Below are 27,276 nucleotides of genomic sequence, written 5' to 3' on the forward strand. Positions count from 1 at the left end.
GTGCGTTAGGGAGCGGCTTAAAAAAAAAACCCATAGTTTTTGCTCCCAAGTACATCCTAATCCAATCAGACTAAGCAAATAGAATAATAGCAGCTGATGGTTAAACATTAGGCAACATCGGTTATTGACGTGATCCTTCCCCACTGCAAATTTTCCAACCCAGAGGACTATGACTCTTCATTTCACACTGGGTGAGTAGGAGATCACTGCAGAGGGAAAGGTTTCATTTCACTGTCAGAACAAATACCTTAATCAATTGATTAAATAGTATTAGCTGTTTAGACTGATAGGAAATGCTTAACTCCCTACGATGGAAGGAGAAAGGACTGCGGAACATTGTGGACTGAGAGAATTCTGGGTGAGACACAAATATAGAGAGTATAACTTCTAGGTCATGACCTTTGATGGGGTGACAGGTATTTTGCATATGGAGAAGCCTAAAAATGTTGCTGTGTTGCTAGACAGCAGGGATGCACACAGAACTGCTCAGTAAAGCAGAGATGTTATCTGGAAAGAACTAAACAAAACAAAACAAGCCACTTGTCCTGTTCTGTCAGAGACTTGTCCTTCTCTGTCAGTCATTCTGGGAAACTAAAGCACACATGGCTCTCTACTTGCAGTGGAAAAAATAAGAGCAACTGCTAGAGAGTGCAGGCTGCAAGGCAGCTTGCCTGGTGGCCCAGGGATGGATGTGTACACTGGGGCGAGTGGTCCTAGGCGCTCTGATTGTAGGGGCAGCACTGAGAAGCCAGAGCTGAAGAATCAAAGGAGCAGAGATGGGATTAATGGGACATGTGATATCAGAACGGCTTGGTCCCACCCTCCTGTTGAGGAAACTGGTGTTATGATCTCAGGGGACCAAGGTAATATGGAGGGAGGGACACCCCCCTCAGTTGGCACCTTGTTATGGAAGAGGTAGAGTCCGGTCTTTGATCATGCTTGGAGGGAATATCTCCAGTGCCTGGAGCCATGGTTGTGAGAGGTACACGCGCTGTGCCAATAGTGGGTTCTGTCATTCGGAACGTGGATGGTGGTTGCTCACCTATGGGCAGCACAGTGTCACATCTTGCAAGGCACCGAGACAGATTGTCAGACAGGCGTGGCAAGGGAGGAGCCCGGGTCTCCTCGCATGGATAGGGAGGTGTAAGAGACAGGTCCTGGAAGCTATATTTAGATTGCTAGGAAAGAGAAGGCTCTGTGGTAGCTTTCCCTGGAATGCCTCCAGTTCCACACACATGGCCAGCAAGACCAGAGGGCACCTCAGAGCCCAGGTGAGGGTGACTGAAAGGAGGGGTTTACGTCAGGCAGTGGGGAACTTTTGGGGGTGCGTAGAGTCTATTTGGAAGGGGAGCAGGGTTCCACACTTATCCAAAGGAGGGCCAGACAGCTGATGTGCCAAGCTAACATGGTTTTGGGGGGTTATTTATTCTAGTGGGAGGGGATAAGAAGCATTCATGTTGGAGAAAGATCTCTGCTAGGGATGTTTATAACACAAAGGTCTCTCTGTAGCTGGGAAAGGACAGGACAGAAATTATAGATAAAACTGGGGCAGGGACAGATTGAGATCAGAGGTAAATTCTGAATAGGATTAAGGTATTAGCTTAAGAAACTAAATGAAAAATACACATAGCCAAAAATATAACAGTAAAAGTCTATAAAGCAACACAAGAAGCTAATGTCTCAAAATGGGTGAACTCAAATGCCGGGCAATGGAAAAGGAACCTGAGATGATGGGGATCAATGAGGCCTGGTGGAATGACAAAGATCCATGGGATAGGTTTCATAGTAGCAGCCGTGTTAGTCTGTATTTGCAAAAAGAAAAGGAGTACTTGTGGCACCTTAGAGACTAACAAATTTATTAGAGCATAAGCTTTCGTGAGCTACAGCTCACTTCATCGGATGCATCCAATGAAGTGAGCTGTAGCTCACGAAAGCTTATGCTGTAATAAATTTGTTAGTCTCTAAGGTGCCACAAGTACTCCTTATCCATGGGATAGTGAGGACAGCAAGTCAGTGTGCTAAACCTGGCTCTGAATTACCCACCAAGGACAGCTGAGATCCTAGAGGTGGGAGGGCATCATTTACCTGGAAGCTTTCATAAACTCTAATGAACTAGAACTTCTAAGTGGAGAGAGCCATACTGAGAAATTGGTAACAGTTTGTATCCAGAGTCACCAGAATACAAAGATACTAACAGAGTTCTATTGCTGACCTCTTGATCATGGAAAGGATGCTGAGTACCTAGTGCTGAGGGAGTTTAAAGAGGCAACTAAGTCTAATAAAACAGCAATAATGGGTGGCAGCTCACATGTTAAGTCACAATCAGACATGATTTAGGCCTGGTCTACACTACGAGTTTATGTTGAATTTAGCAGCGTTAAATCAAATTAACCCTGCACCCGTCCACATAACAAAGCCATTTTTGTCGACATAAAGGGCTCTTAAAATTGATTTCTATACTGCTCCCTGACGAGGGGATTAGCACTGAAATCGGCATTGCCGTTTCGAATTAGGGTTAGTATGGACGCAATGCAATGGTATTGGCCTCCGGGAGCTATCCCACAGTGCACCATTGTGACTGCTCTGGACAGCACTCTGAACTTGGATGCACTGGCCAGGTGTAGAGGAAAAGCCTCGAGAACTTTTGAATCTCATTTCCTGTTTGGCTAGGTGAGCTCATCAGCACAGGTGACCATGCAGAGCTCATCAGCACAGGTAACCATGCAGTTCCAGAATCGAAAAAGAGCTCCAGCATGGACCGAACGGATCTGATCACTGGATCTGATCACTGTATGGGGAGACGAATCCGTACTATCAGAACTACGTTCCAAAAGACAAAATGCTAAAACATTTCAAAAAAATCTCCAAGGACATGATTGACAGAGGCTATAGCAGGGACAAAACACAGTGCTGTGTGAAACTTAAGGAGTTTAGACAAGTGAACCAGAAAACCGAAGAGTCAAATGGACACTCTGGGACAGAGCCCCAGACATGCCGCTTCTACGCTGAGCTGCATACAATTCTAGGGGGGGCCAACACCACTACTCCAGCACTGTCTGTGGACTCCGATGATGGGGTACTCTCTGCCATGCCCGAGGATTTTGCGGATGGGGAAGATGAGGAGGAGGATGAGCTTGAGGAGAGCACACAGCACACCGTTCTCCCCAACAGCCAGGATCTTTTTATCACCCTAACTGAAATACCCTCCCAACCCAAACATGCGGGAGAAGGGACCTATGGTGAGTGTACCTTTTTAAATATAATACATGGTTTAAAAGCAAGCGTGTTTAATGATTAATTTTTCCTGGCATTCACGGCCAAGTACAGCTACTGGAAAAGTCTATTAACTTGTCTGGGGATGGAGTGGAAATCCTGGAGGTACTTCCAAAGCCTTTGCAAAAGATTTCTGGGGAGAGCAGCCTTATTCCGTCCTCCATAGTAGGACACTTTACCACGCCATGCTAGTGTAACCCTTCTGCCTGTCAGAGTTGGCAGCAACAAGGGCCGGGTTCAGTATCTAGGGGTTCCATTCCAATAACACAATGCAAAACCGGTTCAAGCCCCCACACAGTGACCTGGGGACAAATATATATCACCCCCGCTGGGTGCCTCCAAGAGGCAATACTTCCCCTCTCGCAAGCACAGAGTCTGAGTATAGCAAAAAGCCTTTTAATAGCAAGGAGAAACAATGTGGCAATAAGTTGGGGAAATACCATCAACAGGATTCGTAACACAATCCATGAGCAAAAAAACCCACCCCAAGCAAATTGGGCCATGTCCTTTCCCTTTGGTTTTCGAGTCCAGCAACCCAAAATCACCCAAAGCCCCTGTCCCTGGTCAGGGCAGCCCCAGAGTTCAGAAGTTTATCTGCAGATAAACCTGGGTGGAGATGGGAGGTGGGTGATTAAGGGGCACCTTATGTGGTCCAAAGCGGATTGCCCCACCTCTCCATGGGCTCCGCTCTGTCAGCCGCCCCCATGAGCCACTCTGCTCTGCCAGCCATCCCACAAACTGCTCCGCAATGTATCTTCAGTTTCCCTCACTACTTAACACAACACTCAGTGATTTCCGCTCTTATTAATTTAACTCTTTTGTGATTTCAGCTTGTAGTAGGGGAACCTCAGTGCTGGTGCACCATTAGCCCAAAGTGAATTCAGCTCAGCAGCCTGTAACTAGACTTCTAATGGAATCAAAATTAGCTCTGATATTCCACAGTGGAGAGAGGAGGAAGTGTAATTAGCATGTAAGGCCCTCACCAGGGGGCCCATGCCACCAAGTGTTAATACCTATCCCCAGCCTCTCTCCCTTCACTGGGTTTTGGAACCCATGACCCTTGCCTAGCGAGTGCTGCTTAGTTGATGGTGAGTCCCTCCATCATAACAAAAGGTCAAGTACAGTTCTACTGTGCTTGATTCACATAATCAGGATAATAACAGTTTATTCCTGCCTCAATAACAGAGAAACTGGGGCTCCTACAGCAGCTAAAGTGACCATCTAGGCGTGGTGGGTGTGCCTATGCAAATGAGATCAGTCCCTGAAGTTATTTTCCACAACCCACCATGGCTCGCCACCAGATGTCAGGATAAAGCTCATCCTGACTCTGCTTACATCCTCCCCCCAGCCGAGAATTTGTCCGTCCCAACAAATCACACTCCCTATGAAGTGAGCTGTAGCTCACGAAAGCTTATGCTCAAATAAATTTGTTAGTCTCTAAGGTGCCACAAGTACTCCTTTTCTTTTTACTCCCTATTATACCATTCACTGGTTCCTTCCAAAGGGCATCAGAAAGCCCACTTCAGCTTTCACAAGCCTGTGTGCTAAGTGTATTGGCTCCTCACTAGTCACCCCAGGTGCCTCATAAGTTAACTGTTTTACTGGTCTTATTACCCTGTCTCGTCTATTGAGAATTTCTGTTGCAGGGGTAGGCAGGACATCTTCTTGGGCGATGGATGGAGAGGTTTCCTTTGAGGATCCCTCGGCTACTGGCATAGGCCCCTGCATCTCCAGTTCTGATCGTGGAAGGTCCAACGTGACTAGGGCCCCCTCCCCCTGGATATCTCCACTGTCCAATAACCTGTGGCACAGGGGTGCCAGTAACGGGCCTGAATACCTCAGCCATGGGGTTTAGGGCGGAGGAAGGGAAGCTCTCTCTTGGTTCAGCTGATCGAGACTGAAATCTTGTCTCCATTCCAGGATATACCATGGTTGTGTTTTCCTCCTCAGACTCACTCTCGGATGTGCTGAATAGGGGTAGGTTAGCTGCAGGGGGCCGCTGTCCGTGTTGGATGGCGGCTTTGGTCTAGCACTTCTGTTCTGCCCGGCTGCCCTGTCGTGGCTCATCTCATAAGGGGTGCTTACCAATTCCCCCACAGGGAGCAAAAGATTTCGATGCACCGTCTTTATTTGCCCTGGACCGTCTTCAGGTTTGATCTTGTAGACCAGCAGATCTCCCAGCTTTTCCATCACCAGGTAAGGTATTGCCTTCCATCTGTCAGCTATCTTGTGTTTGCCAGCAATACCCAAATTTCGCAGCAGGACTCTGTCCCCCGGCTGGAGCTCCTGCGAATGCATTCTAGCATCATATTGATGTTTGTTGTGGTCTGCATTCTTCCAAGCCGCAGAAGTAGCTAAGTGATAAGCATCCTGCAGCTTTTCTCTTAGTCGGGATACATATTGCTGATGAGTTTCATAGCTATCTCCATCCTCTGATACACCAAAGCACAAGTCTATGGGTAATCTTGGTTCTCGCCCAAACATCAAGAGATATGAGGTGACTTCTGTAGCATTGTAGGCATGCACCAGAAATGCGACATGCTGTCTCCAGGTTGCCTTCTTCTCTGGTCGCAAAGTTCCCAACATATCTAATAGGGTTTGGTTGAACCTCTCTGGCTGAGGATCACCTTGGGGGTGATAAGGTGTTGTCCTAGACTTTTTAATTCCTGCTATCTTCAGCATCTCCTTCAGAAGGTGACTCTCAAAATCCCGCCCCTGATCAAAGTGTATCCGAGCCAGGAATCCATGGACTGAGAAATATTTGTCCCACAATACTCGAGCGACAGTGGTGGCCCTCTGATCAAGTGTGGGATATGCCTGCGCATACCGTGTAAAATGGTCAGTCACTACTTGAATGTTCCCAACATTCCTCTTGTCTGCCTCTAAAGACAAGAAATCAATGCATACCAGTTCCAAAGGTTTGTTGCTGATGATGTTCTTGAGATATGCAACCCTCGTGGGCAGAGTTTTCTTTTGAACACATCGAGCGCAAGTCTCACATTTCCTGCAAACATCTTCAGCCATCCGGGGCCAGTAGAACCTACTATGAATAAGTTCCAGGGTCCTCTCCATCCCTAAATGTCAAAAATCATCATGCAGGGCCCTCATGGCCAGGGCTCTGTACTTTTTTGGCAGCACTAGTTGGGCTCGTTGCTTTTGTAAAGGGTCGGTGGTCATTCGGTGTAGCACTCCCTGAATCAGTTTTAGTTTGGTGCATTCTCTCAATAGTAGTTTACCCTCCAGGTTAGGTGGGACAACTGCAGCTGGGCTTTGCCCCTCCTGTTTGGCAAGTAGTGTATCACGAATGTCGGTATCTTGCAGCTGGGCTTCTTGCCAGTCAGCCGCATTGAGCATGGGCAAGGGAGATTGGTCCAATGCAATATAGTTCACTGAAGCAGAAGGCATGCATTCAGGGGGCTGGCCCAAAGCTTCTGCAGCACATCCCTGAAGGCTCTCACGGGCCTCTGGCTCTCAGCGACTCACACTGCAAATAGCTCTCACTCCATCCGTGGGTATCTCAGCAACTTCTGGTGCCTGCGGATGCCTGGACAATGCATCTGCATCTACATTGCTTCTCCCTGATCAATATTGAATGCTGAACTCATAGCTAGCCAAGGCGGCCACCCATCTCTGCCCTGTAGCATCCAGCTCAGCACTTGTTAACACATAAGTCAGTGGATTGTTGTCTGTCCACACCTGGAACTGAGCACCATACAAGTAGTCTCGAAATTTATCAGTGATGGCCCATTTCAAGGCCAAGAATTCCAGCTTGTGGGTGGGATAGCGAGTTTCACTATCAGACAATCCTTGGCTGGCAAAGGCTACAAGTTTACGTTTGCCTTCCACTTCCTGGTACAGGACGGCTCCCAGACTCTCCAAACTGGCATCAGTATGCAGGATAAATGGATTGTTTGGGTCAACAAAGACTAGGACTGGAGCATGAGTTAGGCAAGTAATGATTTCTCAAAAAGCCCTTTCACATCTCTCATCCCACCATGGCCCAAATGTTTCGAAGGGGCCACAGTGTCTCTGCACAGGAGGCTTTGGGGACCTCCCCTTATTCTTTGTCTTAGATTTGTTCTTGCTGGACTGGTGTCCCCTGGTAAGATCATTCAGAGGCTTTACAATCGTAGCATAGTTTTTTCACAAATCTGCGGTAGTAGCCACTAAATTCCAGAAAGGTCTTGAGTTCTCTGTAGTTACTTGGACATGGCCATGTAGTGAGTGCTTCTATTTTATCAGGATCAGTCCTCACACCCTCTAGGGACACAATGTGACCCACATACTTCACTGAGGTTCTGCAGAACTGGCATTTGTCAACTGAAAGCTTCAGACCATAATCCTTCAACCTATCAAGCACTTTAAGAAATCTTTCTTCATGCTCCTCTAAGGTTCTTCCAAACACAATCAGGTCATCCAAATAAACTAACACTTGCAGTAAATTCATGTCTCCCACAACTTTCTCCATGAGACGTTGAAAGGTGGCAGGTGCTCCAGAAATCCCTTGGGGCATGCGTTCAAACTAATAAAACCCTAATGGGCAGATGAAGGCTGTCTTCTCCTTACCTTCTTCTCCCAGAGGGATCTGGTAGTATCCACTTCGAAGATCCAACACAGAGAACCACTGGCTTTCCAGCAAACAGTCTAAGGCATCTTGGACTCAAGGCATAGTGTACTGGTCAACCACAGTATGGCTGAAACGTGCGGTAGTCAATACACATCCGGATTTTCCCATTCTTTTTATGGACCACCACAATGGGTAAGGCGTATGGGCTGCGGGACTCTGTAATGATGCCATTCGCAGCCAGCTCCTGAAGATGATGTCGCACATCTTCCATCTCAGAGAGAGCACTCTTCCTAGATCTCTCCCTGAAAGGTCGAGAGTCATGTAGTCTGATATTGAGCTCTACTCCTTTTGCACATACCACATCCCACTCATGCAGTGAGAACACCTTGGATCTTTCACAAAGTTTCTTCCTCAGGCGATCTTTTCACTCCTCAGACACTGATGAATCTCCAAAGTCAAACTTTGCTGGGACTATTGTCGGAACTTGAGTTTCACACTGTGGTTTTACAATCAACTCAGGCTCAAAGAGATCTGCTATCTTTTGTCCTTGCTTCACAACAACATCACAGCTTGTTTCATTAGCAATCAGTATAGTCACCCTTTCTTGTGCTTCAGCAGGTAGGGTTATGACTCCACTGGGGACCAGCACTCCTTCAGGGAGCTCTCCTCCCATTGGCTGCTCTATCATTGCTAACGTCCCTTTACTGCCTTTCAGCCAGGTACTCATGACAAGCACTTCTTGCTCCGTCCTTGCAGGCACTACTAAGGGGGGGTCGTGCCCGCATACTTCAGTCCCCCAGTCGATAGCTCAGATGTGTCCCTTTTAGCACTCTCAATTTTCCTATAGGCTTCAGCACAAAGCGTATGGATCATCAGGGTATTCAGGTACTGGTCCCCAGCCCGCCTTCTGCAGTAATCCGTGAGTACCTTGAAGAGACTGGAGTTGGTCCCTATCAGCACAGACACATCAGAGGTCCCTTTAGGGTCAGGGCATATTAAGGCAGCTGTGTCTACCTCTTCTCTTACCCCAGCCACCTCCTCTGGGAATTTCCGGTGCACTATGATGTACCCTTGGTAGGGGTATTCATCCATGCTGAGGCCACACAGACCAAGACCAGTCAGTGGCTGTATAGGCAGGTGCCTAAGCATCTGTTGGTAGAATGACTGAAATATAATAGTCACTTGAGATCCAGTGTCAAGCACTGCTTTACACTCCACCCCTTCAATCCTCACTGTGATCTCTGCTCGAGGTCCTATCAGTCCTGCGGGGATCCCAGCTGGACAGTCTTAGAGCCACCATCTCACCCAGGCGAAGGGGGAAAGGTCAATTCTTCTGCTACTGATGTGGTCAGGATGGACACAGTGCTGCCAAATGCCGTAATGAAGAAAACCCCTCCTTCGTGTATGGAAAGCTGAGGATCAGTTGGGAGAGATCCGTAGCTGCCAGAGGGTCTGGGGACGGGGATCCCCCAGGCCTGCAGGATTTGAAGATTCCCCTAGTCCCCGTCCCCTCTGGCAGCTACGGATCTCTCCCAACTGATCCTCAGCTTTCCATACATGAAGGAGGGGTTTTCTTCATTACGGTACTTGGCAGCACTGTGTCCATCCTGATCACATCGGTAGCAGAAAAATTGACCTTTCTCCCTTCACCTGGGTGGGATGGTGGCTCTAAGTGCGGGCTTCTCAATCGCCACAGTTTGAGGCTCCTTATTCCTGGAAGTCTTAACTCGGTCAACGGTGCTTTGCAGCTCAGCTATCCGTTCCATCAGGACCTGCATTTGTTGGGCAAGTTCCTCTCTGGTATTCACCATCAGTACGCTGGCCGTTTGCAGTTGTGTTGTGCTGGTTGGCTCTGATGTTTGGGTTTCCCAAAATTCACTGGCAGCCTGCCTGCCTTCCTCCTCTCTGACCTCTTTTATCAGCTGGGAGTAACTTGAGGGATGTTTCTGTTGTTGTCTTAGCTGGAGATGAAGTAGAATCGGGTTCTGATACTGAGTTCCTCTTAAAATTTGAGCCAGTCTGGTCTGATCCATCTGCTCAGCAGTCACTGCTCCCCTCATGACAGCTCTCTGAAGCAGTCTCTCCAGTCTCTGTATGTAGGCTGAAGCCTTCTAGCCCTTTTGCTGTCGGGAATTAAGGAACTTACAGTAGCTGTCTTCAGGTCCTCTACGCTCCCAAAGATGTGTTCAAGGCAGTCCTTCACACTGATCCCAGGGTCAATGAGCTTCAGGGTGCGAATCACATCTAATGCTGGGCTGCCAAGGCTCTCTATGAGGCATCTTCGCTTTTCTGCATCTGGTACGGCCGATTCTTGCAGCATTTCAGTGGTATGCTCCAACCAGGGCTCAAACTCCTCCCACCTCAGCAAATAACCTGAACTTATGACGAGTTGGACGCAGCAGGGGGCAGCACAGCCTTTTCCAGTGTTTGCCCCAGAGCTTTTGTCCAATCATCGTCCGAGGCTGCAGCCTCTGAGCTAGAAGCTGCTGAGCCTGGGGCCCAACAAACCTGACATACTAGCCATTATACAAACAGTGATTTCCTCAAAATATAAACACAAACAAAACAAAATATAAATTGTTTCCCAATGTAGTGGATCATTCAACAGGTGCTTGCGAGGGGTACTGACCCAGGGATCCCGGACGAGCCCCCAAAAATGTCAGGGTAGAGCTCATCCTGACTCTGCTTACACTAGTAGCAAGTAATCTGGTATCACTGCATGACAAAGCCTGGCAGCGTATGGTCCTGGTGTTTGCTGGCATTCAAGCAACATCCATTCTTTATCTCTCTGTGTTATCCTCAGGAGAGTGATATCGTTCATAGTCACCTGGTTGAAATATGGGAATTTAATTAAGGGGACATTCAGAGGTGGCCATTCCTGCTGGGCTGTTTGCCTGTGGCTGAAAAGAAATCCTACCCGCAGTTAGCCAAGCGGTGGGGGGAAGGGGGATTGGCACTGAGCTGTTTGTGTTTGGCTAGCAGTGATCTTCCCTGATACCAGCCATGCGGTGGGGGGAGGGGTAAAGCAATCATCGCAGAGAATTGGATGGTGGGGGGTTAGTTTGGTTTCTGCTGCTGCACGTTAACATGAAAACCACAGCACTAACTCAGCGGGCTTTGCTTGGTATGGGAAAGGAGGGCGCTGCTGTTATGAAGGTTGCAGAAGCCGAAAGACTATGGCTTACCATGGTCGCCTGCAAGCCGAATTCTGTTGCCCGGCACTGCATGTGTGATCTCTAACACCAGAGCCGTAGGCACTCAATATAAGATGCAAAATGCAACTGACAAAATCACATGTGCTATGTAATTTGAATAATGTTGTTCAGTATGAAAGAGTATAGCCATTGTTCTGTAAAATGTATCTTTTTAAATACTTCATTCGCTTTTTTTCCTCCCGCAGTATCTCAGATAAGGTGGCAAAAAAAACACACGTGCGATGAAATGTTCTCTGAGCTCATGCAGTCGTCCGGCACTGACAGAGCTCAGCAGAATGTGTGGGGACACAGGAGCACAGTATAGGAAAGCGGCCAATGAATGTGAGGACAGGAGGGATGATCGAGATGAGAGGTGGCAGCAGGAAGATCAGAGGAGGCAGGATGGAACACTGGGCTACTGCAGGATCAAAGGGACATGCTCCGGCGTCTGGTGGAGATTCAGAAACGGCAGCAGGATCACAGACCTCTGCTGCAGCCCCTGTTTAACTGCCCGCCCACCCTCCTCACCCAGACGCCCAAGAACGCGGGGGGGAGGTTCCGGGCACCCAACCACTCCACCCCAGTGGACAGCCCAAGCAACAGAAGGCTGGCATTCAACAAGTTTTGAAGTGGCCTTTTCCTTCCCTCCTACCCTCCTCCCCCACCCCACCCGGGCTACCTTATGAGTTATCTCCCTATTTTTATAATCAATTAATAAAGAATACATGTTTTTTAAATGATAGTGACTTTCCTTTGCAAGCAAGCTGTGATTGAAGGTGGGAGGACAGGTGGCTTACAGGGAATTAGAGTAAACCAAGGGGATGGGTTTTCATCAAGGAGAAACAAACAGAAGTGTCACACGGTACCCTGGGCAGTCATGAAACTGGTTTTCAAAGCTTCTCTGACGCGTAGCGCTTCCTGCTGTGCTCTTCTAATAGCCCTGGTGTCTGGCTGCGCGTATTCAGCGGCTAGACGATTTGCCGCAACCTCCCACCCCGCCATAAATGTCTCCCTTACTTTCACAGAGATTGTGGAGCACACAGAAGCTGCAATAACAATGGGAATATTGGTTTCGCTGAGGTCTGAGCGAGTCAGTAAACTGCACCAGCAATCCTTTACACATCCAAATGCACATTCTACCAGCATTCTGCACTTTCTCAGCCTATAGTTGAACAGCTCCTGACTACTGTCCAGGGTGCCTGTGTACGGCTTCATGAGCGAGGTCATTAAGGGGTAGGCTGGGTCCCCAAGGATAACTATAGGCATTTCAACATCCCCCAACAGTTATTTTCTGGTCTGGGAAGTGAATCCCTTCCTGCAGCAGTTTAAACAGACCAGAGTTCCTGAAGACGCGAGCGTCATGAACCTTTCCTGGCCATCCCACGTTGATGTTGGTGAAACGTCCTTTGTGATCCACCAGTGCTTGCAGCACCATTGAAAAGTACCCCTTGCGGTTTATGTACTGGCTGCCCTGATGGTCCGGTCCCAAGATAGGGATATGCGTTCAATCTATCGCCCCACCACAGTTAGGGAATCTCATTGCAGCAAAGCCATCCACTATGACCTGCACATTTCCCAGAGTCACTACCTTTGATAGCAGCAGCTCAATGATTGCATTGGCTACTTGCATCACAGCAACCCCCGCAGTACATTTGCTCACTCCAAATTGATTCCTGACTGACCGGTAGCTGTCTGGCATTGCAAGCTTCCACAGGGCTATTGCCACTCGCTTCTCAACTGTGATGGCTGCTCTCATCTTGGTATTCTTGCGCTTCAGGGCAGGGGAAAGCAAGTCCCAAAGTTCCATGAAAGTGCCCTTACGAATATGAAAGTTTCGGAGCCGTTGGGAATCATCCCAAACCTGTAATATTATGTGGTCCCACCAGTCTGTGCTTGTTTCCTGGGCCCAGAATCAGCGTTCCATGGCATGAGCCTGCCCCATTAACACCATGATCTCCAAATTGCAGGGGACCGCGGTTTTAGAGAAATCTGTGTCCATATCCTCATCACTCTCATCACTGTGCTGCCGTCGCCTCCTCACCTGGTTTTTTAGGTTCTGGTTCTGCATAAACTGCATGATGTGTGAGGTGTTTACAATGGTCATAACTGCTGTGGTGAGCTGAACAGGCTCCATGCTTGCCGTACTATGGCATCTGCTCGGGCAATCCAGGGAAAAGGGCGCGAAATGATTGTCTGCCATTGCTTTTACGGAGGGAAGGTTGACTGACGACATTTACCCATAACAACCCGCGACAAATTTTTGGCCCCATCAGGCATTGGGAGCTCAGCCCAGAATTCCAATGGGCAGCGGGGACTGCGGAACTGTGGGATAGCTACCCACAGTGCACCGCTCGGAATGTCGATGCTTGCCACGGAACTGTGGACGCACACCGCCGAATTAATGTGCTTAGTGTGGGCGCATGCACTCAACTTTACACAATCTGCTCCCAAAAATCGACTTCTGTAAAATCGGAGTAATTTCATAGTGTAGACAAGGTTAGAGAGAAGCAGTTTCTTGACACCTTGAGTGATTGTTTCTTGCAACAGCTAGTTTTACAGCACATAAGGAGAAAGCTATCTGAAGACAGCTAGCTAGAGACATAATTAAAACAACCCAAAATAACACCCAGCAGCAGCCAAGGACCAAGAGTTCCTTTCAGAGTCTTAGAAGAGGTAAGCCTCTGAGAGAGTGGGTGGGTCTGCTAGACAACCAGAGAGTAAAGGAAGAAATTAAGGAAGAAGGATGTTGCAGAGAAGCTAAATTTCTTTCCATCTATCAAGAGGATGTTGGGGAAGATAAAGATGATCTATGGCAGAAAGTGAGGTACTTTCTGGAACAAATGGCTAAATTAAACAGCAGCAGATCATCAGGTCCTGTGACTGCTGCCAACTGTTTTGGAGGAATTCAGAACTGAAGTGACTGAGCACTAAAAGATCATGTAATCTCTCATTAAAGTCAGCTGCTCCACGGGAGTAAAACCTTGTTGACTCTATCTTTAATTTTAAAAAAAGGTAGAAAGAGGGATTTTGAGAATTTACAGACCAGTAAGGGCTTTTTTTAGTGCCAAGAAAATTAGTTGAGAAAATAATTAAAAACTAGAGTTAGAAAATACTTAGCAGAATGTGGCAGATTAGGGACACCCAAACATAATTTCTGGATAGGAAAACTAGGCCTGTCTAGTCTACGAGGATTCTGTGAGCATTTCAACAAAATGACAGTGGAGAACTGGCTGAGATAATTTATTTGGACTTTTAAAATCCTTCGTCAAAGTCCACGAGTTCTTAAGGAAACTAGGCAGTCATGGGATTAAAGTTTTTTTTGTCATGAATTAGAAATTAATTTAGGGCTAATCTACATTACTGTACTACATCGGCACAGGTATGCTGACAGGAGAGCGCTCTCCCATAGGTGTAATGACTCCACCTTAACGAGAGGCAGAAGCTGCCGACATAGTGTGCTGTAGATACTGCTTTAAATCTATGTAATTAAGTCACTCAGGGGGGTGGCTTTTTCATACTCAGAGCGACACAACTTACATCAATTTAAGCAGTAGTTGTAGACAAGCCCTAAGAGTCAAAACAAGTGCAAGATTGCGTACACATGTATGCATGCACAAATACACATGCGCGCGCGTGCACACAAATTTCAACATTGCCAAAGGTTTTTCATGTTCCAGGTTTCCGTTCTGAGACTGGTGGATTTTGTTTATTTCACTCACTAACTCGCACGGTATGAAAAGAACATTACTAAGGTGCAAAGTCAAGCATGCCAAAGTTAGGAAATGCCAGAATTAAGGTTGCCTGTCCAAATTTAATTTGGCCTTCTTGTGTGTGTGCACTGTGACAGTCTTTAATTACATGTTTCAGAGTAGCAGCTGTGTTAGTCTGTATCCGCAAAAAGAAAAGGAGTTCTTGTGGCACCTCAGAGACTAACAAATTTATTTGAGCATAAGCTTTCGTGATCTATAGCTCACTTCATCGGATGCATTCTTTAATTACATGATCACATACTGTTTTTTCCACCTACCCCCTACCACATTCAGTGCACAGGATGGATCTACTCTGGGGATGCATCAGGGATGGGCAGTGAAGGGGACTGTTCTCTGTAGGATCTGCACTTCATTTGTTGCAGAAGCTGGAATGTGCTCAGAGCAAGGGACTACAGGAAGAGAAAGGACATTCTCATGGGTAGGGCAATTGAATGTTGCCCTGGAAAACTGATTGTATCCTGCCTGCTTCAGAGTATAGTGGTGTTTGAGCTTCTCAGAGAAAAGATCACCAATTTTTTTAACACAAGCAAAACATATTTTTTCTGAGACTTGTTCTTAGAAATAGCTGAACTGTTTTGGTTTAAATAAAAATAAAATCAGCTTGAGGCATGGAAAATTTGGCCCCAAATGGTAAAAGTTACAAGCAACTGAAAATGGTCTTAAATTTGGAAGTGTCAGGTAACCTTAACAGGTGATGCTACCAGCCCTGCCTTTAATTATCTGCAAAAAGAGTTGACTAGTGAGCTGCAAAACTTACAGAAAACATACGATTATTTTGACTAGTCAGTTCTAGAGAAGACTGGGGAATTGGAGAAGGAACTAATAGAGGTGAAATTCAGCGCTGGCAAATGCAAGACAATGTCTATTGAAAGGGAGAATATGATCTATTCATGCACTTTGGTGGTTTCTAAATTAACTGTAACCACTTACGCAAGAGACCTTGATGTCAATGTACACTGGTCAATAAAACTACTGCTCAATATGCAAAAGGCATAATTAACCTGTGGAACTCATTACCACAGGACAGCATTGAGGCCAAGTGCTTAGGAGGATTAGATTTTTATGGGGTAAAGAGATTATCCACAGCTATGTAGGTAGGGTTTTTTTTTTTTAAATGTGGAATACCTTCATGTTTCAGGGCATAAATTAAATTAAATTCCATGCCTAATCAAATGGAATTATGAAGAAATGTGTTTGTGGAGATTCTTCCAAAATCGGCTAATATGGGGTTTCTTGCACTTTCTTGTGAAGCATCTGTTTCTGAGTCACTGTGAGAGACAGGCTAGCGGACTGTAAGGATCACTGGTCCGATCTGGTGTGGCAAATTCCTAACAAACGCATAGGCAGCCATCAGTTTTGAGCATAAAGGTACCATGTTGAGCTGTAACTACATTTTGGGAGTTGCATGGATTAGATACATGAGTGGGCAGTTCACTCCTCGCTGGTCACTAGCTGCAACAGCTCAATGAGCTAAGCAGTGCTCACGGTAACCCCAAGGGATGCCATGTAGTAGCGGAGATAAATCCCGCAAGACTGAGATTGGTTTGGGGAGGATCAGAGCCAGAGTTTACAGCTTTAGTGTGGGCAAACCACCCTTAGGAGAAGAGGGAGCAGATTTTGCAAAATGATGTTTTTATGGTGGGTGTATCTTGGGAACTCCTTGCTCCAATGACTAGGGTTGCCAACTGTCTAATCACACAAAGCCAAACACCCTTGCCGTACCCCTCCTCTGAGGCCCTGCCCCCACTCACTCCATTCCCCCTCCCTCCGTCGCTCGCTCTCCCCCACCCTCACTCACTTTCATCCGTCTGGGGCAAGAGGTTGGGGTGCAGGAGGGGGGTGTGGGCTGGGGGATGGGGCCGAGGAGTTTGGAGTATGAGAGGGGGCTCCGGTCTGGGGCAGGAGGTTGGGATGCAGGAGCGGGTGCAGGCTCTGGGAGGGAGTTTGGGTGCAGGAGGGGGTTCTGAGTTGGGGCAAGGGGTTGGGGTGCAGGAGTTATGCAGAATGTGGGCTCTGGCCGGGCGGTGCTTACCTCGGGCACCTTCCAGAAGCAACCGGAATGTCTGGCTCCTAGGCTCAGGGGCACCCAGGTGGCTCTACATGCTGTCCCTGCCTGCAGGCACCGCCCCCGCAGTTCCCATAGGCCGTGGTTCCTGGCCAACAGGAGCTGTGGAGTCCTGCACACAGAGCGGGGACAGCATAGATTCATAGATATTAAGGTCAGAAGGGACCGTTATGATCATCTAGTCTGACCTCCTGCACAATGCAGGCCACAGAATCTCATCCACCCACTCCTGCAATAAACCTCTCACCTATGTCTGAGCTACTGAAGTCCTCAAATCACGGTTTAAAGACTTCAAGGTGCAGAGAATCCTACAGCAAGTGACCCGTACCTCATGTTACAGAGGAAGGCGAAAAACTCCCAGGGCCTCTTCCAATCTGCCCTGGGGGAAAATTTCTTTCCTACCCGAAATATGGCGATTAGCTGAACCCTGAGCATATGGGCAAGATTCACCAGCCAGATACCTATGAAAGAATTCTCTGTAGTAACTCAGATCCCACCCCATCTAACATCCCATCAGGCCTATTTACCATGAATATTTAATTGCCAAAATCATGTTATCCATCAGCACATAGAGAAGCCCTGGCCGCCCCTTTGCCTATGAGCCAGAGGGATGTGCCAGTCAGTTCTGGGAGCTGCATGGAGCCAGGGCAGGTCGGGAGCCTGCCTTAGCCCTGGGCCCTCGCTGCATCACTGACTGGACTTTTAGAGGCCTATTAAAATCTCCTAGATGGCTTTCAATAGCTGCTGGGAGATTGATGCTGATTCCAGGAGACTCCTGGCCAGTCTGGGAGGGTTGGCAACCCTACCAAAGACTGCAGATTTGGACTGCTCATGCTACACAATGAGGCATTACAAATTTCGAGATAATCCGAGTAAGCATGCAGATTTTAGAGCATGAAGAAGAGTCTCCCTTTAAACAGATAGCGATGCTTAATCTTACCTATAGTGGAGTTGGTGCTCCACTCTCATACCTGCTCTGCAATCTATATAGTGTCAATGTTGCATTCAATGACTCTTCTGCTGTCTTTGTCCTTCTTTTCTTTTGCATGCATCCGATGAAGTACACTGTAGCTCACGAAAGCTTATGCTCAAATAAATTTGTTAGTCTCTAAGGTGCCACAGGTATTCCTTTTCTTTTTACAGCTGCTTTTGTTTCTCAGCATCAACAACAACTTGCCATCAGTGTAGTTTTTATCCTGCCACAGCTTCTTTGTCCTGGCTCTAATAGGCCGGCACTCTGTTGAACAGGAAGTATCCATGTACTGATACGTATGATATGCTTGGCAGAGCAGAATCTGCCTATTCTATTAGGAGAAAAAGGATTACAAAAGGGTGGAAGCGACTAAGGAGAGAGCTTTGTTCATACCAACTTGCTGATAATGAGCTCCAGAGGAAGAGACTTGTTGCTTCAGAGGTGAAGGGTTCTGGCAAGCCACAGTGGATCCTTGCATCAGGGATTTAAGGTGGACCTATGAAGTCAGAACCAGAACATGTTTGTTGCAGTAAATGCAAATCTGATCAGTGACTGCCCTGGCAAGTGCTCTCTGGACTGCAATGGCACCTACCGATCCCAGGAGGAACCATTCGCTTCTCTTTGATTTTGCAAAGCCTCCAAGAGGAGTATTGAGGTTATCTTCCAGCACTGTCCTTGCCTGGGACTGCTCCTTAATTGGGATAAAATAGCCGCTGATTAACGACACCATCTCAGAAAATCTCTTTCCCATGTGGTCTCATGAAATCAATTGGCTTGACAGTGCAGGGCACAATCGGCAGGGGGCTGGGGCAGCAAAATAGGTAATGATGGTGTATTGTGGGAGTGGCTGCTAGGATGAAAACCATGGTTATTTTCCACCTTGCCCAGGCTGGTGAGAGCTCTGGGGCAGAGATGCTGAGGCTTTATTTATGGCCAGCACTGCTCCTAGGAGCCCCACCCTCAGTGGCCTGTGTTGGGTTATCTGTAAAAGGATCTCTAATCTGCTTCTGTGCACGGTGCTGCTCGTCTTCCTGTTGATCAAGTTCCTTTGACTCCCTCCCCTGCACTCTGCTCACTAACCCACCTCTGTGTTTAATGATGCAAAGTGTGGCTCATACACCAAGCGTGGAGTTCTGGATTGTGGTATGTGGCTGCTTTTGTCGTCAGCATAGAGTTGTAGCTCACAGGCTGCAGCTCCCAGCATGTAATGCTCCATCCTGACCAAAAGGGGCTCTGCAGGCCACGTCCTGATGTTAAAGATGGGTACTGGCCCCACTTCGCCCGCCCCTATGCTGAGAGTTAGAGGAACCCTCGCACCAGAATGAGGCTCGCAGAATTTGATCTACATTTAAAATTGCTCCTTTAGATGCTAAATGTTTACCAATTTCTTACTGAATTAGCACCTTAGATGAGATTTTGATGAAGCAGAAAGAATGCTGGCAATAGCTGATGTCTGATACCTTAACCCCTCTGCTGAGTGGGTGGGAGACTATCAGCTGCTGCATGGAATGACCTTTCAGCAGAATTGCTGCTTAAATATCAATGGAGACCAATGTGAAGCTGCTTGTAACACCAACATTTTGACAAACAGAGGCCCTGGGTAGATACGCTGGGAAGGCAACATCTGTACCAAAGGATTATATAACTACATGGAAAGTCATCCCACCCAAGTGTTTCCATGACAAAAATATTTGCTTTTATGTTGAACTTTATTGAAACACTGATTCTTGTAACCATAGCCCTGTCCAACAGCTGCTTTCCTGTAGTTTCCCCAGAGGGTGATTTGTGCTGTGGTTTGGAATAGCTGATCTCTCGGACCCTCATGCCGAGCCCGTGCATTATGACCCATGCTGCTACCTCATGCCTTGTTAATATTGTATAGGTGTTATATTTAGGGAGTTAATTACTGTAAACAAAGCAGATTTTAATCTAATCAGCTGTTCTATCTGCTGCATCAGTCACAGACATCAAAGTGAACATCAAAGAGAGAAGAATAAAAGCACTTTGAAAGCAGAGCCAACTGATTCACCCAGGTGCATCTGGACTAGCTTCCCTGTCCATGTTGTTTCTCTGTTTGCTTTAGACCCATTTCAATGGTTCTTTCAGTTATCCCAGATCTAATAGATATTGAAATGCTGGGCAAAGGAGATTACCATAAGAATGGCGGTATGAGAACAAAGCAATAGTTCATGTAGTCCAGTTTTTTGTCTCCCAGTGCTTGAAGGAAGATGTAAAATCTTTACAGTGCATCTACCTGTGCAATGCTGTTGTGGGGGACTAACTCAGATGGTGAGTAATTGTGACATAAAGCAGTGGTTCCCAAACTTTTCCCCTGCGTGACCTGATTCTCAGATGCATTGTTTCTCGTGACCTGGACAGAATGGCGTCCTTCATACCGCATGACCTCGCATGGACCCTATATGCAAGATCACACTAATTTTACAAAATGGTGTCCTCCACACACCTGGGATTGTCCCCACTTGGGATCGCAATCCGTAGTTTGGGAACTGATGCTGTAAAGCAGAAGGACGCAATTCTCTTGGGAATACCCTAGCCCTAGCCATTGTAGCTGCAGCAGGTGTTATTCTTACTAACCAGTTGCACAAGAGACTCCATAAAGAAAGTTGCAGTAACCTTTCCTTTTATAATCCTTGCTTGCATATTCTTTGCTAACGTTTTTAGAAAGGCAGACAAACCCATTTTGGCCTGCAATCCCTTTTCCTTTGCCCCAGGTCAGAGGAGAATGTACTTAGTTAGGGCTCATTTCTGTAACTCTTGTATTGCCACTGATCTGAATGAGATTACTCGTGATAGTAAACACTGCTTTCCGTATGGACTGTTGAATTCTATTTATAAGCACTGGCTTCTTAAAAATAAAGCAGGTGGGCCAACCTAATTGGAGCCTCCCGTCTCAGCAAGTGACACATGCTGAGTCAAGGGTGGTTTGTAATAAACTTCAGAAGGTCACAACACTCTGAACAAACAGAAGGAAATGCAGTGTAGTTGCTAGCAGCAGCAACAACAGTGAGGAATAGCCAGTATGGTGGTGAAACAGATATTTAACCCAATTCCTACTATCTGCACAGGCCTGGATGTCACAGAGTGGAGTCCGCTCAGGAGATGAAAGTATTGGGGCACGTGGCAAAGCTTTCTTGGCTGCTCCCCTCACTCTGCCATGCTCAGACAGGCGTTGTGGTTTGAGAACCGGCACTAGGGCAAAGGGAAAAGCTAGTGCTGGGAATGGTTTCCTTTCTCCAAATGTTTTTTGACACAACTGCTTTTCCACACTACGAGACTTGGGTACTTTTGGCAGGCCTCGGAAAGGTTACTGCAGCAGTAAGATACATTACATTTTCAATTACTTAATTTTATAAGCTCTGTGAGCTGGTGTGGGCAGAGATGAAAGTCTGCTCGAGGCACTTGCAAGTGTTATTCCAGGCAGTTCGGAATAGATCGTATGATACGTGGGGACTGGCTCAGGCAGGTTCTAACAAGCTGCCTGCATTATTTAATGTTTGAAGATGTCTGAAGCTGGGCTGGAAAGCTGGGTCCCCAAGCCATGCTGCTGTCAGTCCACTTATGGTCAGGGAGCGGGTGCTGGTGGTGCCCGCAGGTTGCGTAGGAGCCTATCATGTCCCTGTGATCTTAGCGATTGCTCTGGGCTTTGGAGCCGTTTCAGGGAATTGCTCTTGTAGGAGTTGGAAACAGAAACCCACGGTGGGACCCTGACGCAGCAGGAGGAGCAACTGGCCCGGTCAATGTGGTGTAAGAGTCTTAACTTGTGACATTCCCAAAGTGCCCCTGCTCCTTCTCCTGCCTGTCAAACCCTCTCTGCCCTGAGCACCACTGTGCTGAAGTCTCAAGCACCATCCCAGCTCTCAAACCTTGCTGACCACTCCCCCTCCAGTGAGACACCTCCAAAGCGCCTCCCAGCTACCAAACCCTCTTCTCCAGCTGCCAGAGCGCACTCTGCCCCATCTGTTTTCATGTCAATGTCTAGGTCTGGGGATGGTAATTAGAACAGACTCCTTTATCTCCAGAGTCCCCCCATTCCCTCCACCCCCTGCCAGGGTGACCAGACAGCAAGTGTGAAAAATATGGACAGGGGGTGGAGGGTAATAGGAGTCTATATACGAAAAAGACCCCAAAATCGGGACTGTCCCTATAAAATCAGGACATCTGGTCACCCCCCCTCCAAGCCCCCGTGACTGTGCCATCAGGGGAAGGCACTCTTCCCTTCCCAGATAACGTAGGGGAGTTAGTACTTTGAGAGTGCCTGACAATAGGGCGTGTAGACAACCGGCGCTGCACTCCCAGCATGCCCTCTCTGTTGCAGTCCCATGGATTTCATTAGAATTACTCCTGACTTACACCAGGGAGACATCAGCCTGGCCTCAGGCCTGCAGGAACTACAACAAAAGAAGTCTGGTGCAATGTTTTATTCCAAGGGTAGGTATCGTTTGGAGCATCTGCTCTGAAGGAATTCAGGCAGGTTGGTCTGCGCATGGTCGGCACATGCTAGTCAGTCCAACATGTGAAGGAACGACAAAGCTGCAAAGTGGATCTGCTGAGTCTGATTGTTTCCACCAATGTCTTTAGGGAGATGGCATCAGCTCACCCGGAGGCTAGTGCATGGCTGTGGCTGAGGGAGCTGTAGTGGGTGCAATGCTGGAGGAAGGGCAGGTCCTTTTAGCTGGATCCGAGGACCCTCAGTTGAGGGAAGTGCTGATGCTTTGGATTGGTGGGTGGGTTCTTTCCATCCGAGGCTGGTCATAAATGTTGAGAGCTTGCGCTCCTACCAAACAGTTGCTTCCTGGGGCAGGAGTAATTATTCAGATTGGGGACCTTTCTGGTACATAGGACTTTCCTCAGGAGCAGAACTGCTACTGAGAGAGAGAAGTATGTCGCTGCAGTGATGGATGCAATCATGTACATGGGATCACTGCCTCTGATGGCAAAGTGCCCCACTACTCACAATGTAATCTGAGGCTTTGCTACCAGGATCTTCCCATAGGAATGACTTAGTCAAGTGGTTTCAACCTGTGGTCCATGGACCCCTGCGGGTCCAAAGACTATGCTTAAGATTTCCAAAGGGATCTGCACCTTCATTTGAAAATTTTTAGGGGTCTGCAAATGAAAAAAGGTTGAAAACAACTGATTTAGTCTATTAATTCTTTCAGAGTCAGGGATGTTATATTGAGGAACAGATTTTACTTAGACCACATTGGGGGGTTTCGTGGGGGCAATGAAAAGTGCTGTGGTCTAGTGGATTGAGCATGGGGCTGGGATCCAGGAAGCTGAGTTCTAATTCCATTTGTCACCAATTTGCTGTTTGGACAAGTCTCTAATTCCTCTATGCCTCAGTTTCTCCATCTATGAAATAACTCCTCCTTACCTGCCTCCCAGGAACTTGTAAGGATGACCAAGTCATTGCCCGTCAAGCACTCTGCTATGTCAATACTAAGGACTGTGTTCTCTTGAGTCTAAATAGATTTTAAAGTTACTTTGTTGCTAAGATGTAATAAGAGTAATCGAATGTGATGATTTAGGTTTAATATTAAAAAGCTGTGTATGAAAGCCGCTGCCGCTCTCTAGCAGAAATTAATGAGCTTCCTCCATTCCGATGGCTGTGCATTTATCACTGACAGTGCTGCTGCTGGAGACGTAGGAGTAAACAAACAGCCTCCCGCCACTAGAAATGTGGCACCTCGAGTAGTGCGTGGGAGGCTGTTTGCAAGTGTCTCAGGGGTGTGATGGACCAAGGGAACAGCTGGTGCCAATCTGGAATCACTGGGGTTGGGTTGTTGACTGGTTTGCCCCTAATTTTGAAGTCAAAGGGCAGGCTGGATAACTGACCCCTCCTTTTACTGATGGAGTTTCTGCTGAGAACCCCCCTCTGAGTGGCTATCCGCAGGCATGCCCAGCCACCAAAACCCTGGTCAGAAGAGGCTGGGCCTGCCCATAGAACAGGGTTGGCTACTCTTTCAGAGTGGCCCAGACTTGGTGGGGGCTGGAGGAGCCGCCTTGTGGGAGGGTGGGAAACAGCTGCCCCATTCCTCAGTGGCGAGTCCCTCTGCTGGGCTGAGGGACAGGGTGAAGGCACAGGAAGGCAGGGGGAGGCCATGGGGCTAAGAAGGAGCCTCCTTAGCAAATGAATACTGCTCCCTCCCACAGGCTCGGCCAGCACTAAGTTACCCATAGGCAGTTTCCCTTTGCCCTCCTGGGAGAAGGGGAGGAACAGGAGTCTGTGTGTGCCATGCACACACCAGGAGTAAGAAACCCCCCAGGTCGGCCACATGCCCATCCTGCCTGTCCATTTGAGATATGGCCGTGCCACGAGTGCTTGGCATGTAACCAGCTCCTTCCAGTTATTCTCTTTGGTAGCCAGCTCCGAGCATTGTGCATTGCAGAGCCTGTACCAGCCCCACTGTTTCCCGGATCGGTAATTGCTCTGTCTCCCTTGTGTTAGGTGGTTCCCACCAGAGTCGACCTAGAAGAGTGGCATGTGAGTTTTTACCGAGACCATGCTCTGTGAATGTACCCTTCAAACAGTTTCAGCTCCCGGCTCCCGGCAGGGGAGCAGTGAAAATGACCAATTATTTATTGGTTTGCCAGCAGTACAGTGCGTTCCTCTTTAACACAGAACAGAACTAGTGGGAGCACGTGTCAGATATACACAGCCAGACTTTCCTGCAGCCTACTGCAGTGCCCCTGCTTGCTGATTAGCCTCTGCCACTCTGCATCATACCAAGTGACGGGAGCACTTGGGTGAACCTGTTTTTTCCTCTCCTTAGTGCCTGCAGTCCATTATTCTAGTGTGTTTCGGAAGTGAAAATTTCCACCTGGAAAAGAAGCTGGTGTGAGGTCTGGAAGTGGTTTTACCAGGCAACCTCCACCACAGATGGCCATTGCTCATCCAGTAGGTTTTTAATAATTACACTTGGAAGGATTAGATTTGTAATGGTGAATGTTGGTACACATCAGTTTCACGTTACTCACAGAAACCAAGGAAAAAGTATGTCCAGCAGTAATAATCAAAAAGTAAGAGAAACACCACTTGAGAACTTTTGAGCATTTAGGGATGTTTCAGTTGTATATTTTAACATGTGATCATGCTAATTTATGTTTTAATAGTTATAGAGCTTTAACTCTCTGACTTTCAGTGTCTGTTGCCATTGTATCATTATTGTCTTGCTCCCCTGGTGTGTTGGACCCCTTCCCATAATGTTAGACAACTGTGAAAAAACTTAAAAAATGGATTGAAAATAAACATCAATATTATCTGTCAAAATTTTCAAAGTCCACAAACTTCTGCCACGCCTGTTAATTACGTAGAGAGTGTTGGTCCGTGTCAGAGCATCACTTAAGCTTTTTTCAGCCATCTGAGGAGCAGCTGCCGTCTAAACTCCGCTAATTGCCTCTTTTTAAGCACTTTTGTTGAAGGCAGCTGACCTGGGCCAAGGGGCGGGAGAATGTTGGGGTTGGGACTGGGGGGATGGGTGAGCTGCTACTTGGTTTGCCAGGAATGAAATGGAGCAGCCAGTTTTACCCAAGGAAGCAGGGAGCAATTTGAGTTCATGCACTGTGAAATCAGAGCCATTTATTGTTCTGTGCTCAGAAATGCATTTTGTGATGCAGCTTAAAGCAGGGCATCTGAACAGAGCCCATTTCAACCCTTCCTCAGAGGAGGCTGTGTAAAAATATAGCCCTGTTTTCTTCCAGCTGGAGATGATTTAGGATCCCTTGCATTTTTCCTTGAAGTGCTTTGGTGAAAATAGAGCGATGGAAGTTTAGAGACTATTATCTCACTCTCCTCCCTTCCCCACCCCCACCCCAAAGACTGAGGAGCTGGTTCAAACACACAGCAAAAGAACAATACGTTGGAGTCCTTGACTGTTTTGCTTGGTCAGAGGTTCCAAGCCTCCAGTCTTTCCCTTCCCATGCTTTCCCTGGGATCCTTCACTGAAAAGAAGTAGGTGTTTTCTAATCAGTAGAGAAAATGTTTAGGGTTTTATCGTTGCTACTTGTTTTTCCTCCTTGATGTACGCCAGAATTCTCATGCACACAAGACAGGCACTTTCCCCCCCGTTTTTTGTCTTCTGCAGTGTGAAACTGCAGTTTTCCTTACCTTAGCTTTTTGCATTTATGTCCCATGCTTCCTTCCCAAGCGAGAGGGAAAGCCTTGTAGCAGAGTTGGCTCCCCCCTCTTCCCCCCCCCAAATTTCCTGTCTGGAAATATTTTTGAAAACTGTGAGTCAATGTCTCAGCTTTGTATGAATATGATCTTGAGGACGTGATGGAAGGTTTTGGACCATCCCCGGCCATGCTCATGTGAATGCAGTGCATTTAAGATCCACACTGGCTGCATGTCTGATTTTTCTCTGTCATCCCTCCCTCCTTCCCCCAAGAAGATGGCTGGTCTTAGTTTCTGGTACAAAGGAGTCACTGCTGATTTTTCCTTTTGGTGATGCTAATGTAGTTCCTGATGTCTCTTGCATTGAGTAGCTTGCTCTCACGCTGCCTCTTTCTCCTGTTCTCTCTTGTAGGTATCTGACCAGCTTCCTTGGTTTTTGATGCTGAAGCAGGATTGTTTTAACTAAAGATGGAAACACTGGAGTCGGAATTGACCTGCCCAATCTGCTTGGAGTTATTTGAAGACCCTCTGTTGCTGCCGTGTGCTCACAGCTTGTGCTTCAGTTGTGCCCATCGCATCCTGGTGTCCAGCTGCTCCTCCAGCGAGTCGATAGAGACCATCACAGCATTCCAGTGCCCCACCTGCAGGTATGTCATCTCCCTTAACCACCGCGGCCTAGAGGGCCTCAAGCGGAATGTGACCCTGCAGAACATTATAGATCGCTTCCAAAAAGCTTCTCTGAGTGGCCCCAACTCCCCTAGCGAGAGCCGCCGAGAGAGAACATACCGCAAGAGTCCTGCCATGTCCAGCGAAAGGATAGCGTGTCAGTTCTGTGAGCAGGACCCACCGAGGGATGCGGTGAAGACCTGCATAACCTGCGAGGTGTCCTACTGTGACCGCTGCCTCCGGGCCACACACCCCAACAAGAAGCCGTTCACCAGCCACCGCCTGGTGGAGCCTGTTCCAGACACACACTTCCGAGGACTCACTTGCTTGGAGCATGAGAATGAGAAAGTGAACATGTACTGTGTTGCGGACGACCAGCTGATCTGTGCCTTATGCAAACTGGTGGGACGTCACCGAGACCACCAGGTGGCGTCGCTGAGCGATCGATTTGAGAAGCTCAAGGTAAGAGTCACTGGCTTTCCCGAAACAAGAGGTGTGAGCTGGGGAGGGTCCTTCGTGGCTTGCTGCATTCGCCCAAAACCAGGGGTGGCCAAACTGTGCAGGAAATGGAGCAGGTGCCAGCTGGGAGCATGATGAAGTATTGCATGCTGGGAGCTGCATTTTAAGTGGGCCT

General features: G+C 47.7%; 1 protein-coding gene across 4 annotated transcripts in view; it reads left to right on the forward strand.

Moving 5' to 3' along the window:
- Positions 1 to 27,276, forward strand: part of LOC119861755 (probable E3 ubiquitin-protein ligase MID2) — a 312,271-nt gene that overhangs the window by 36,451 nt on the left and 248,544 nt on the right. For 3 of the 4 annotated variants that reach the window (XM_038417263.2, XM_043492262.1, XM_038417264.2), the window contains one exon: positions 26,389 to 27,104. In XM_038417263.2, coding sequence (XP_038273191.1) covers positions 26,445 to 27,104 — 660 coding nt within the window. In that variant the 5' untranslated portion in view covers positions 26,389 to 26,444. Of the gene's footprint in view, positions 1 to 24,636; positions 24,762 to 26,388; positions 27,105 to 27,276 lie in introns of all 4 variants that reach the window. The other variant, XM_043492261.1, reaches the window with a different exon arrangement.

This window comes from Dermochelys coriacea, chromosome 9 (assembly GCF_009764565.3).
Source record: "Dermochelys coriacea isolate rDerCor1 chromosome 9, rDerCor1.pri.v4, whole genome shotgun sequence".
Taxonomy (NCBI): Eukaryota; Metazoa; Chordata; order Testudines; family Dermochelyidae; genus Dermochelys; species Dermochelys coriacea.